The sequence below is a fragment of the Girardinichthys multiradiatus genome, chromosome X, assembly GCF_021462225.1.
Source record: "Girardinichthys multiradiatus isolate DD_20200921_A chromosome X, DD_fGirMul_XY1, whole genome shotgun sequence".
Taxonomy (NCBI): Eukaryota; Metazoa; Chordata; class Actinopteri; order Cyprinodontiformes; family Goodeidae; genus Girardinichthys; species Girardinichthys multiradiatus.
Genome location: NC_061817.1, coordinates 36691123 through 36705429, shown reverse-complemented (window position 1 = coordinate 36705429; position 14307 = coordinate 36691123). Strand labels below are relative to the sequence as shown.

General features: G+C 42.2%; 1 protein-coding gene across 2 annotated transcripts; it reads left to right on the top strand.

The window, feature by feature from the left end:
• The first annotated feature begins 433 nt into the window (after positions 1 to 433).
• Positions 434 to 14302, top strand: LOC124862748 (chitobiosyldiphosphodolichol beta-mannosyltransferase-like). Of its 2 annotated transcripts, XM_047356846.1 has the most exons (13): positions 434 to 756; positions 1894 to 1971; positions 2052 to 2155; positions 2291 to 2439; positions 9814 to 9903; positions 10754 to 10867; positions 11612 to 11733; positions 11835 to 11873; positions 11946 to 12005; positions 12161 to 12271; positions 13304 to 13418; positions 13548 to 13623; positions 14068 to 14302. In XM_047356846.1, exons 1-13 carry the CDS (start codon positions 465 to 467, stop codon positions 14200 to 14202), a joined length of 1485 nt encoding a protein of 494 aa, XP_047212802.1. In that variant the 5' UTR covers positions 434 to 464; the 3' UTR covers positions 14203 to 14302. The 2 variants fall into 2 exon arrangements, with proteins under 2 accessions (XP_047212802.1, XP_047212803.1); XM_047356847.1 differs by lacking the exon at positions 14068 to 14302 and having other exon boundaries at positions 13304 to 13467; positions 13548 to 13622.
• The last annotated feature ends 5 nt before the right edge of the window (positions 14303 to 14307 follow it).

The following is a 14307-nucleotide window of genomic DNA, read 5'->3' as shown; positions in this document are numbered from 1 at the left end:
ACAGACTAACTTTGATATCTACAACGAGAGACTTCACAGATATAACTTACAGCTAAAGAATGCAAGAGCTTCTTTGTTCCCTGTGATAATCAATAATAACATCATTAATGATAATGCCTTGTTTGCTACGGTCGACAGGTTAACAAACCCTCCTGCGTCTTTAGCATCTGAACTCCACTCTAACAAGGCCTGCAATTCATTTGCTAAATTCTTTACTGAGAAAATCCTGAAGATTAGAAGGGCAATCGCATTTATACACAAAAAAACACTAAGTGGAAGAGACAGAGATGGACAATTTGCTGTAGCACACAAAGAACAGTGGTGTACACAATAGCTGCAATGAGTCATAAAACGCCGAGCACAGTGATGCTCAGAATCCAGCTTTATTTTGGTATTTCTGATCGCTGCGGTCCCTTTAAATCTGAAGCCCCGCCCCCTAACCTCTTCCTGACTCTCAAACAAATATGGCGACGCGCGGTTCCACCGTGGCGCTGCTCGCGGTCCTTGCTGTCGTTTTTGCGGGTTTACCTTCGTATTTTGTGACAGACTCCGGTTTAACCTGTCCGGGTGTTTGTCTGGCTGTTGTTGCCGGGATCCTGTTAACGTGTTTGCGGAGGCTGCGGCAGCGGGACGGCGGTTCGGACCGGCGGGTGTGCGTGCTGGTGTTGGGGGACATCGGACGCAGTCCTCGGATGCAGTATCACGCCTTGTCCCTCAGCAAACACGGATACCAGGTCACCTTTGTGGGGTTTTTAGGTGAGAATATGGCCCGCTGGAACATAGCTCCATACTGTCATTTATTCACTTGCTGCCAAGAAAACACAGAACAAATGAGACATAAAAGTTTACAGAGTTAATATGAGTAAAATGTAACTGACTGAGATGTCTTACAAAGTCTAAAGGAGAAAAAAGTCTCCAGAAGATGCTATAAACGTGGAAAAAGAAACAACTCACAGAGCTCTGTTCAAACGGTCATCTTAACATGGAAAGAGGACCAACTGCAAACCTACCCTGAACACACCATCCCCACCATGAAACATGGTGGTGGTAGCATCATGCTGTAAGAATGCTTTTCTTGAGCAGGAACACCTAAACTGACAAGATTGGCAAGGAGAGCATTAATCAGAGAAGCAGTGAAGAGGTCCACAGTAACTCTGGAGGAGATGTAGAGATCCACAGCTCAGGTAGGGGAACCTGTCAGCAAGAAAACTTAGTAAAACACTCCACAAATCTGGCCATTAGGAAGAGTTAAAAGCAAGACATCCAGTTTGCAGAATGATTTTATTCCATGTAGGAGACACTGCAAACGTGGAGTAAGGTCCTCTGACCCAAATCTAACTTTTCGAACACATACAAGACTGTGTCGCTGAAAACTAAGGTGCATCCCCTCTGGGAAACATGGCTGTGGCAGCATCATGCTGTGGGGGTCCTAGTCAGAGTTGATGGAAAGATGGATGGAGCTAAATCCAGAAGAATCCTGGTAAACCTGTTAGAGGCTGCAGACAACTTGAGGCTGGGCTGGAGGTTCACCTTTCAGCAGAACAGCAACCCTGAACATGCAGCCAGAGCTACAATGGAAGGATTAAAGTGCCTTCATGTGTTAGAATGGCCTAGTCAAAGTCCAGACATAAATGTTTGAGAAACTGTGGCATGACCTGAAAATTGATGTTCACAGACGTCTCCATCTTGACTTCAGTCAAATTTCTGTTTGCTTCCCATTGATTGGATGAAAAACATCAGCGATTTACCTCAAGCAGACACAAACACAGGCCAAATGAGTAGGCCAGATAGTTAGGATTGTTCAAGAAAGAGACACGATAGGTAAAATGACTGGAGGGCAAAATGGCCGCCGCACCACCTTCAACTCTAAGAGTGACAGTAAATGTTTTTCAGACTCCAAGCCTCATCAGGACGTGTTGAGTGAGGAGAAGATCCGGATAGTTGCCATCTCTGAGGTGAAAGGCGTTCAAGGTAAACTGAGCTGTGTTTAGTTGTCCTACTGCATAAACCTTAAAAAGTGCCGACACAAAAACTTCCTGCTGCTTTTCCAGCTGGACCCAAACTCCTGACATACGTAACGAAGACGATCGTTCAGTCTGCGCAGATTCTTCACGTTCTGCTGTCGATGGAGCTGCAGGCCCACATCCTGATGCAGGTAGGTTCAGACGTTTTATCAGGTTTATTATTCTGAGTCACTGTTGAAGAGGAGGAGACTTTGCTCTGAATGTGCTGCAGTTTTCATTACAGGTTTGCGAATTTAACGTTTTTGTTTCTCGTGTTTGGATCCCAGAATCCTCCTGGGCTGCCCGGGGTTGCAGTGGCGTGGGTCGTGTGCGTCCTGCGCGGCAGCACATTCATTATCGACTGGCACAACTACGGCTACACCATCATGGCTCTGAGCCTCGGAGCGTCGCATCCTGTGGTCCGACTCGCTAAGTGGTCGGTCCCTTCAACATTCATTTTTCATCCTCGGTTTTATGTTGCTTACTGGTTGCTGGTAAACATATTTCCTACCTCTAGAGCAGTGGTGCCCAAAGTGTGGCCCAGGGGCCATTTGCAGCATTTGTGTGGCCCTCGACCGCAGTTCAAGAATGACTCTCCAGCAAATGGAGCCGTTGCAGACGTATGTCTTCTTTAATGTAAAAGGTTAGCATTAACCCAAAGTATCTTTATTGGCCATGGTTCTTTCACCTTTATTTTGACACAATAGTAAGTAGGGTCACAAACATCCAGTGACCTTTGACTCAAACACAGACTTGGGCTCACCCACTAATTAAACCTGGCTAAATACAGAAAGGGTTTACCAAAAATAGACTTAAAAACATTTTCTAGACCAACAAAATAGAAAATATTTGACCCAAAAAGGAAACTGAGCGCCTTTCCTTTGTTAGAGCTAACATCCGGGACCCTTTTTCAGACCTTTTAATATGTTGTTCTCTTCCTTGTTTTAATAAACTATTGGATGTTTAATTTATTCCTGAGCAGATAAAAAGGAAAGATTCACAATTCAATTATTTAGTCTTTTTAATAAAAGCCAAATCTATATGGCACCTGAGTGAGTTTGGCCGGCGGTGCAGAAAGTTTGGACACCGTTGCTAGAGGAAACATTGGGTCTATAAAACCAGGCAACTAAAGTGATTCTTTTAATTTCTTTGACTTTAATTAATATCAGACAATACGAAGCCAAATTGTATTTCATGCTTTTTTTTTCTTTTGTTATTCCTCCATTCCTGCATTTCAGACTTTTAACACAATTCAGATCTCGCCTAGAGATGTTCATAGCGTCTCTGGTTTGACGGCGAATGTGTGAGGAAGGCATTGAAATCAATGAAAATCTGGCAGTGAAATCGATTACTATTACCCACCATCCTTTTCAGCTTTCATCATCACACAAGAGTTGGCGACATGAGTGCAAGACTCTCACTTACATTGCAAAAACCAAACACTTCAGACTTGACTTTGACTCGTGATCTGAGACTCGAGTCTATCTCATGTAATGACGAGTGAAAGGAAGCCGGTATATGAGCTCCAGAATGCAGCTGCTGCATGTTTTACTGTGAAAGGATGAGCTTGATTATTACCCAGTGACATTGGTGGATTATCATGGGATGTTAATGGCTTATAACGACCTGTTCATGTTAGCTGTAGCTTCATCAACAGCTCCTGGAACCAAAAGGCATTACCTTGTTGGGCACTACATTATGGAGTTACATTCACACATTCTGCTGTGCAGAGAAGATTGAAGTTAACCTTTATCAGAGGCAGCGTCCGTGTACCTCGGCTCAGAGCTAAGCCTCTGGGATGGATCAGTACACAGAGAGAACATGGATTATGGTCTGACGGATCAGTATTGTCCGAGCTACCGCACCCTGTTGGCGGTCAGACGCCTCAGAGCCCCTCCGGTCCTTGAAACCCTGGAAACAGTCACTCGCTCTATCTAAAGACTCTTAAAGGAACGAATCTCATACCGTTTCTAACTTTTAGCTCCTTTAATCTAAATTAAGGCAGAGGAATGATCACAGAGATCAGCGCTGAGGCTCCCATCTTGGACCGTCGCCGTCTGTTAGAGGATGACGAAGAGCCGCGATAGAAGGTCACATGTAGTTTTATATCTGGTTCTCCAATGCAATGGATGTTCCCTCCCTCAGTGATTATCAGTAGACTATGTGTCACCATTGTGGTGTCTATCTGTTAGATTGTGTAGTAGAGGGTGTCCATACTTAATCTAAGTGTTGCTGTACCCTTCTAATCAAACCAGTTATACCAGCTGCTCCACTATCAAACCCAGTGCCCCAGCTTCAGGTCATTCATGACAAACCTTGGGCCATTTATCCTTGTACTGTATGTTTATGAGCTTCTTATCCTATTCTAACAAAAGGGAAACATTAGAGCTTATATTTATTTCACTATAGTATAAAAGGGAAAAACAGCTATGAGCATATTAATTAAGGTTATTCCTAACAACCCCCCCTGATGAGGTGTCATTTAAAGGCACCTCACTAATTTAGATCAGTTAACCCCCTAGGCACTGGGTAGTGGACCACCTACAACTGGGTACCCACCACTCGAAACAATCATTCAACCCTGTATGTGTGTTAAACCTAGATATGACCAGTGAATCTCCTTCCAGCTGTCATGTGGCAACGCCATCCCCTGGTTGTATCTAAGCAACAGTTGAACCACCTAGTGGAGATAAGTCTAACCCCATCAAACCTGTATGTGTTGATTTAGAGAAAAGAGAGAGAAAGGACAACAGCCTGAAGCACAGCAGAAACATCTGTCTAACATCATGTGAATCAGTTAATGTAGACCCTAAGTGTTGATTGTCTTCGTCCATCTTCTCTGCCCCCTGAGGGACATCCATCCCCAAGCGTCTTTTGGCAGGTTCAGCTACCTGAAAAGGTTAGTCTTAAAATGGAAATATAAAATCATATGTTCATACCGGGCCAATTACACCCAATTGTAGGTAATTATCAACTACTATTATTATCATTAAAGCAGGCCACATAGTGGCTTAATCAAATGGATCTTAGTCAAAAATATTTCATCATGATCAAAAACAATGTACCTGTTTAACACAATTAGAAAACGTTTTACTTTAAAGCAGCCTCCATTCATTACCTAACACACGTCCTAAAAATCAACCTATGGAGGTGAACACATAACCAAAAATAAACTGCGAGGTCCTATTAATACTTTCCTTCATGACATGTGCTTAACTCATTTCATTCTCATATCTGGTACATCATTCATACCATTAAATCAAATATTCTGATTCCTATAATATCAACATTATTCATTAAGTCACAGAAATCACTGTAAAGGATATCGGGTCAGACGGCGGTCCCCCTTTTCACTTACGGGTTATCCTCCGTCAATCCAGTGAGCCTGATCACAGCCCCCTCTTTCTTACATCCTTGATTTGTGGGGCCCGACCCCTTAACTATTTGCATCTGACAGGCAGTTGGCACTCCCGAATCCCCTGAGTCCATGAACTCCATGGTTGTAGTTATGCCCCTAAGGATGAGAGCCTGAAGGGTGTCATCCTCTTGTATCAGTTTATCTTTGACTATGTGTTGCATCTTATGTGAAATCAACAGTTATGTTGTGTAAGATGTAGCAGTGAGCGGTGCAGCAGATGAGCAACAAGGGCAGATATATTTATTTAAGGCAGCAAAGAGATGATTAGAAAAGGCCACAGAATCATACATCCATTACAATCCCCCTGTTGAGGTGGGAAAAAACCCACCTCACATTAATCAATGTGTGACTTAAATCGGTATGTATAATCCGCCAGGGATTTTATTGTTTGTAATTAAATCAACTCTATCATTTAATGCAACTACTACTTTTGGTGAAAACCAAGTTTTAATATATGACATTAATTTTAATCTTGTCAGAAGGCAATGGTGAATTTATTCTTTTCAAATTATATAACGTTAACAGCATTTTTCCTCCTGCTGTAAGTATTAAATGAGTGAAAGTTTTTCCAAGTTTAATCTCTGCAATTATTTGTTGTAAAGTTTTCAACAAATCATCCTTTGGAGTCTGATAAAATCTGAGTCTAACTGGTCGAGGTAAAATCCTAAATTTAATATTGTTTGAAAGCCTGTTGCCTCAAAATTGTCACATTATCTTTCTGAGAATGTTTTTCCTTCCAGCTCGTAAAAGAGTTTTCCACAACTGGTGCTGCCAATCCCAGAACACGCTGATGTTATTTATGGCCATGCCACAGAAAATAATCTTCATCCCCTCAAACGTTTACTTACTTTATCGTAAAACATCTTGCTCTTGCTTTCAGTAAGAATAAAGATTCATTTATTCTGGACTTAATCCTCACAGAGATATAAACATGAACTCTGCATCTGTATGTGTTGTCTTATTTTGTGTCTTGATGTTAAGTATATGTGTCATGCAGTTGCTATGCTGGTGGTGGTTGTGAGAATGTGTGATTTTTTTTTCACATTTGTTTGATTCGTATTACTGTCGTTTATCTTCTGTTCTGCAAGGACCCTTTCAAAAATGAGATGGTACATCTCAAGGGGTTACCCTTGAAATAATCAGTTGTCAGTGCTGCCAATTATACCTTTTATTTATTTCCATACATAAAATGGGGAATGATAGGGTTAAATAAAGTCAAAATCAGGTCGAAGGACATTGGATCTTCCCTGTAAATGTTTCTGTTTGGCCCTGATAAAGCTGCTCCCTCGTAATCATCTGGTCCCATAACAATGTTTGTGGTATTCCTCAGTAAGATTATAACGGCACTAAATGTTCTATTCTAATCTAGCTTTATTTAGATCTATCTATATTTTTTAATGCAGTAAGTCCTTATTATATTTAAGAATGGGGTCACTAGTTTTTATTAGTTGCTATTGTTCTAATAATGCGAATGCTAATTTCATTAGTTCTAGTGCTTATTTTAATCTCTTTCCATACCTCGATGGGTCTATTCTTATGTGTAGTGTAGGCATCAAAAAGGGTTAGAGTATTGTGTTCATTTAATTGTTAATGTAAGTATTAAATCTGAACCATAGATACCCTTTTTTAAAATCTGGTTCAATTACATTTAACTGTAACTGAGTCTTGTGGAAAAACTTATTCGTTTAGAAGGCTTAATGAAATTGATGAACACAAAAATGAAGGGCATGTTACGTCTTATAATCTTAGTTGTCTTGCCCAGTTTTATAAACACACTGTACAATTTCTCTTTTAATTACACTTTGTATTTATTTCATGTAACCAAAGTTTGTTTCAATTAACTCAAGTTTTCTCCATTTCAGTCCAGTCCAGTAATTCTGTTAAGGTGAATTTTATCTTGTGTTAAATTTGAGTCTAATTTGATCATTCTGACTGGAAAAGGTCAAACCGTCTGTTAAAATCATGTTTTGAGGGGAGAGGTTGTCCCTTTCTGGTGTTATAAAGAACTGACCTAACATTATTATACTACTGCTGAGGATCAGAAGGTCAGACAGTTTAAAATGTTTTTACCTTTCAAGCAGGCGGTCCATGGTCAGGACTGCTTCTCCAGACCGAATAACTCAAAATTCCAATTAGTTTCATATCAGAAAACAGTTTAAATTAAATGTATACTGTCACATATAGCCTACTTTTTTACATAGCATGAAACAGACACTCATTTCACAAAAACAGACAGACATAATGGCCACATAAAAAGTTCGATTGCCCCGTAAATACAGCATTTTTAGAGTGGAACCACTTTGTCACTTAATGGTTAAAAATTATTTCTTACCCTTTTCTGGTGAATCGACAATTATTTCCGGGACCCAAACAAGCTCCATCAAACTGTTGTTTTAACTTATTAAAGCGTCTTTGTGGTTGAAACTTGCTAATATATTTCTCCTCCCTGTCTCCAAGCATTGCTCCTACAGAACAAGCAGGGAGCTCATTTTCTAGTGACGTCTCAGTCATTCTCTCACTTCACACACATTTTCACACACTCAGGCGGTACAGCAACGTTTCCTGGTCCACATGAGAGCTTATTCCGTTGTCTCTCAGACACCAAAGCTTATCACAGCAGTTTATTCAGTGAGCTAGGGTGTGTCGGCTTAGCATGTTAGCTTAGCATGTAGCAGTCAGTCAGGGTTCGTCAGTGTAATATGTCCCCCGTCACTTCCGTCAACTCACTTCCGACTCACACACATTCCCACTGGCCAGTTGATGTTACACTTTTATATTTATACAGCTGTTTACTCAAAAAGGAGCCAGCAGTGTTTAAATTTTTCTTATGGAAAAATTAGAGAGCTATCGAAACTCAAGACCCCCTCTCGGTGGCGCTTTTGTGTTCTTTAAGAGAACCGCAGGACCTTTAAACCATGCCGAGGATGCGCATCTATCTCTGCGTGTTTTACTCACAAGGAAATTAGCAGCTTTATGGGCTTTTAAGAGAAGCCCAAGGAGCTAACGAAACCTAATTTTTCCCCCTTGGCGGCGCTTTCAAATTCCGTTAAGAGGAACTTAGGATCCGTTCAAACCTTAGCCAAGTATGGTGCCTCATTCAGGGGGTTAGCTTTTATATTGTGTGCGAGGGAAACCGATCTTCCCTTGCATACAATAAAGGAACTCCAAACCTACACCCTTAGATTTTAGCCGAAGTTTGGAAGATTGTACCGTTCTTCCCGGGCTGTCACCGTTAAAATCGCACCACTTAACACGTCTTATCACTTATTAATGCGTACGCAACAATTATTCTGAACCATTTCTCTGCCTCCAAGAATTACAAAAACAGCTCACTCAGAACTAACAACACAGCCAGAGTGTTTTTAAAAACACTGGAGATTTTTAATAGGTATCTCTTTACCTGTTTGCGGCTGCTGCGGTGATGTGTTGTCCTTCCGTGGCAACCCTATCCTATCCAAAAGTGGTTTCCGCTTCCGGGGCGCGGGCGGGAACACCAATTTGTCCGAGCTATTGCACCCTGTTGGCGGTCAGACGGCTCGGAGCTCCACCGGTACTTGGACCCCGGAAACAGTCACTCGCTTTATCTAAAGACTCTTAAAGGAACGAATCTCAAACAGTTTCTAACTTTTAGCTCTTTTAATCTAAATGAAGGCAGTGGAATGATCACAGAGATCAGCGCTGAGGCTCCCGTCTCGGACCGTCGCCGTCTGTTAGAGGATGACGAAGAGCCCCGATAGAAGGTCACATACAGTTTTTATATCTGGTTCTCCAATGCAATGGATGTTCTCTCCCTCAGTGATTATCAGTAGACTATGTGTCACCATTGTGGTGTCTATCTGTTAGATTGTGTAGTAGAGGGTGTCCATACTTAATCTAAGTGTTGCTGTACCCTTCTAATCAACCCAGTTATACCAGCTGCTCCACCATCAAACCCAGTGCCCCAGCTTCAGGTCATTCATGACAAACCTTGGGCCATTTATCCTTGTACTGTATGTTTATGAGCTTCTTATCCTATTGTAACAAAAGGGAAACATTAGAGCTTATATTTATTTCACTATAGTATAAAAGGGAAAAACAGCTATGAGCATATTAATTAAGGTTATTCCTAACAGTATTCCTGTTGTTTGTTGGAGAAAAGGAGGGTCCAGTTTGTTGTAAGCCATCTGCAGCCAGGTACTGTGACGGGATGGCCTGAAACTCTTTGTGGCGGATTTAAGGTGTTGGGAGAAGAATTGGGAACATTGCACTGTGGTGCATCCTGAAAAGCAGGAATGGCTGAAATACACCAAACAAGGCTGAGAAACAAAATGTTGTAATTCTGAATGTTTTAAGGAAATAATTTTGTTCTTTTCCAACCTTTTCTGATCTAAGACGCATGTTTTCTTTGTTTAGGTACGAGCACCTTTTTGGTCCTCTGGCCTCTCACAGTCTGTGTGTGACGAACGCCATGAAGGGGGACTTGCTGAAAAACTGGGGGATCAAGTAAGATTCTCTCTGTTTGCTTCAGATTAGCCTCCTGGTGTGTGGTTCGCAGGGCTACACACTGGTCCCAGCTTCAGTTTCTTCAGATCAGAACTTTTACCGTTCTAATTAACGTTTCACATCAGCACAGATGTGCAGGTTTCTGTGACAAAAACTGGAATCTTAGAGAAACAAGAAAATGTTTGTTAAACTGAGTCACCCTCACTTTGCATCTCCTTGGAGATGCAACTGTGAAGCCATCTACAAGAAGGGACAGAGCAGACTGTACTTCTTGAGGAAACTTAAGTCCTTTGGTGTTTGCAGCAAGATGCTGCATATCTTCTATAAGTCTGTTGTGGAAAGTGTGATCTCTTCTACCATCATCTGCTGGGGAAGCAGCATCAGAGCCAGGGACTTAAAAAGCTCAACAAGCTGATAAAGAAGTCTGGCTCTGTTCTGGGGACTCCTCTGGAACCTCTGGAGATCATTGTGCAAAGAAGGATTCTTCATAAAATGAAGAACATTATGGAGAACCCTGAGCATCCTCTTCATGAGACTGTCCTACAACAACAGTGTCTTCAGTCAGAGGCTTCTTCAGATCTGCTGTAAGACGGAGCGCTACAGGAGATCCTTCCTGCCCACAGCCATCAGCATCTACAACGGCTCTTTGAAGAAACCTTCATAATATGAGCTACAACAACATTTAATTTCCCTTTGGGATTAATAAAGTATTTTTGAATTGAATTGAATTGAATTGAATGCCTCCTCCAATAATTGGTAACTTGTGTGCATGATCCTTTTAAAATAAGAGTAGATGATTAAAGATAGAGAGCAGGGCTGCAGAAAGAGTTTGACTGTTTTGTGTTTCCAGGGCGACCACTCTGTACGACCGACCGGCCTCCATCTTCAGAGAGACTCCTCTGGATCTGCAGCACGAGCTCTTCGTCAGACTGGCCGAGTCTCACCCGCAGTTCAGAGCCACAGGGTGAGCGCCGATGAGGCTCTTTGGTGTCCGAACGAGTTCTAATCAGGAATGTATCAGGAGTTCTGCAGGGTTCTTCTCTTCTTGTATCTGTTCCTTAGATCCCTTTTATATTTTTGGATCATCAATATGATCAGAAATTTTGTTTTATAACTAGGAAAAACTGTAAGTGAAACACAACAATCTGCATATCAGCAGCACCGAGCTGCAGTTGAAGCTCTTTAATCATCACAGAGGTTCTAAACAGTCTGGAGAAGAAATTTCATTTCAGTATTTTTAGGTTCTGGATCAGATTTATATTCACAGCCTTGGCTCATCATTATTCATTTGACTGTCCATCCATCCAACTGTCTATCTATCCGTCATTCATCCATCCTTCTGTCCATTTATCATTTTGTCCAACCATCTTTCCCTACATCTTCCCATCTGTTTGTCCATCCATATTTCCTTGAATGTTTTCATCTGTTCCTCTACCAGTTTGCTCAACCATCACTCTCTCCGTGTCCATCCATCCATCTTTTTGTCCGTCCATCAATTTTTCTTCTGTTTGTCCATCTGTCCTTCCATCCATCTTTCCATCAGTTTATCCATCCGTTCGGTCATATGTTCATCCATCTACTTATCCGTGCATCCATTTGTTTTCGTATTCCTTGAAACTGAGCAGATCTTGAACATCCATCCAGTTTGTAGTTTTTCCAGGTTTAATGTTTAAAGCCTGTAGAAATGTCCTCTCTGATCCATTCTCAGGTCTGACTTGAAGGAAATGGAGGCAGAGACGACTGTATTCACCGTCCGTAACCTGGGCAACGGCGACGTGACTCTGAGGTTGGATCGACCGGCTCTGCTGATCAGCAGCACCAGCTGGACAGGTGAATACAATCTCTACCTTTGTCTGCGGAAGAACTTCAGACCTTTAAACTCAAACATCCTGACAGTTTGACGTCTCTGGTTTCATGTTTTCTCTCTGCAGAGGATGAAGATTTCTCCATCCTGCTGAAAGCTCTGGAAGGTACAAGATGTCACCGAAAGCTCACCTGAAACATGTTTTTACATTTATCTGATGTCGGCCTGCTTGTTTCAGAGTATGAAGACTTCATCAGAGGAGGAGCGTCGTTACCGTCCTTGGTCTGCGTGATCACAGGTAAAACCTGAACACAGTCGCTCAGATGAAGATGCAAGAAAATATGCAGACGTTTCAGTAAACTAATATTTTCAGACCGACTACATTTCATTGAATGTAGCAGAAGCATTTCAGTTTCATGCTTTGGTCTCCAGTCTGATTGTGTGTTTGTGCAGGGAAAGGTCCACAGAAGGAACACTACAAGAAGCTCATCAGCTCTTTGAATTTAGAGCACGTGAAGATCTGCACGCCGTGGCTGGAGGCTGAAGACTACCCGCTCTTGTTGGGTAGGAAAAAGCCTGACGTTCAGATTAAAATGAGGCTTGTCTAGTCTAGAAAACAAAGTGTATGCAATGTTTCATTCTGAGTCGGTACAAATTGTTAGTTCTTATCCAGCATCAGTAGCCCAGGAGGCTGGCCCGGTCCAGCAGTACATTTTCTGAGAACTTAGTGCCAAATACCACGAGACATCTGGTACTAACCGTGACGATTACCAGCCTAAATATTATCTACTATCAGAAGTAGTGGTGTAACGGTCCACGAATTCATACCGAAAACATTTGGTACAGCGTTGTTGGTTCGGTACCGAGCGAATATGGTGTTATTTTCTACCGGAACACACGCAGAATGTTTATATAAGGAATTATAAGCTCAATGCATCGTTCTGTTGGGCAACTTTAAAAGTGACACCAGAACAAAACCGAGAGGACTCCCAGCTATTACTGAACTTATCGGGAACATTAAGGGTTCTAATGCAGCTGCAGTGGAGAAAGAAATGTGGACCGAACCAGAACTTTATGGCAGTGTACGTATCTTTTAACAGCGATAAGGTATGTGGAGAAAAATCAACTAAGGTCCAAATCCTGCTGCCTGTAGCACTGAAGTGGTCCAAAACACGGTACCGTCACTAGAGCGGATTTCCCAACAGCAGCTTCTATGGTGGATTCGAGCACCTCTGGTAAACTGGACTGTTAATACCAAACATTTCCATGGTGATTTAAAACTTTTTATTCTCAGATGTCTAATTTGTCCTATTAAAACATCAAAAACAACACTGATTGTGTTCATATGGTTTCGTCCGTCCATCCGTCCGTTCTAAAGTGACCACTTTTTGTTTCTCTTGATTGAAGCGAACCGTAAACGTACCAAACCTGATTGCTGTGTACCGTTACATCCCTAATCAGCAGGTGACTCAGAGTTATTTTGGTCTGATCAGGGGTCAGAGAATAATAGTTGTCAGCTGGTAACATACAACGACATTATTTACTGCAGCGGTTGTCCTCCTGTCAAGCCCCTCATTGCAAATTTTCGCTGTGCAGGTTCAGCAGACCTGGGAGTTTGTCTCCACAAGTCATCCAGCGGTTTGGACCTGCCCATGAAGGTGGTGGACATGTTTGGCTGCTGTCTTCCCGTCTGCGCCATCCAATTTGACTGGTGAGAACCTTTAATCGGATCCTGTCAGCCAGAACCCCGGGGTTCCTACGTAAGAGGTCCAGACAAGGTTTCAGAGAAATCCTCCAGGATGATGTCACTGAGATCAGCTGTGACTCTTGTTTTCTCCAGCTTACAGGAGCTGGTGAAGCACGAAGAGAACGGCCTGATCTTCAGAGACTCTGCAGAGCTCGCAGAGCAGCTGAAGGTGAGACGTGCTGCTGCACCAACGTCTCAGCGACACACGCTGAACTTACAGTGGATGAAATACATGATGCAAGTCTGAAAAATGTGGCAGGAGCTGGAAGTATACATAGTGTATCAGTGTTAATATAGCAAAGGACTGTTGGGAATCCACATTTAGCAATAAGATGTTCAGCCCGTTGGATAGAGTCTCACTGCAGTAGATACCCACACCTGACATATTCCAAGATGCTGAAGGTCACAGAGAGATTTTCTAATGTGCGGCGTTTGTACAATTTTAAAAACTACTTTATTTTAAGCAGAACAGTTAATAACTGTCCGGTTCCTTTCAAAGAGGCCTTATTTGAGTAAAGTTGTTCCCACTTCTGCCTTTTAGCTCCCAGGAATTGACTGAATCTATTTCCTGTTTTGTTTTGTCTCATGTTGTCATCTTCTTGCTGGTTTCCAGTCCCTCCTCTCAGAGTTTCCCAGTTCAGACGGCAGATTGGGAACTTTCAGGAGCAACCTGCGTGCCAGCAGGGGGCAGCGCTGGGAGGATAACTGGGACCAGAACGTCCTGCCTTTGTTGGCAGCTCACAGATGAAGATGAGCTCTCAGCCTTCCTGGACTCCGAGAGAAGAAGAAAGACTTCTTTACATTCTTTCATATGATGTAGATGTGTAAATAAAACCTTTATTCTGCTACGTTT

Excerpts from the sequence above, each read along its gene's own strand:
- LOC124862748 (XM_047356846.1), top strand. The coding sequence starts at position 465 with ATGGCGACGCGCGGTTCCACCGTGGCGCTGCTCGCGGTCCTTGCTGTC. Across the intron at positions 1,972-2,051 it reads TGAGGTGAAAGGCGTTCAAG|CTGGACCCAAACTCCTGACA; the intron begins GTAAACTGAGCT and ends CTGCTTTTCCAG. Across the intron at positions 10,868-11,611 it reads CCGCAGTTCAGAGCCACAGG|GTCTGACTTGAAGGAAATGG; the intron begins GTGAGCGCCGAT and ends ATCCATTCTCAG.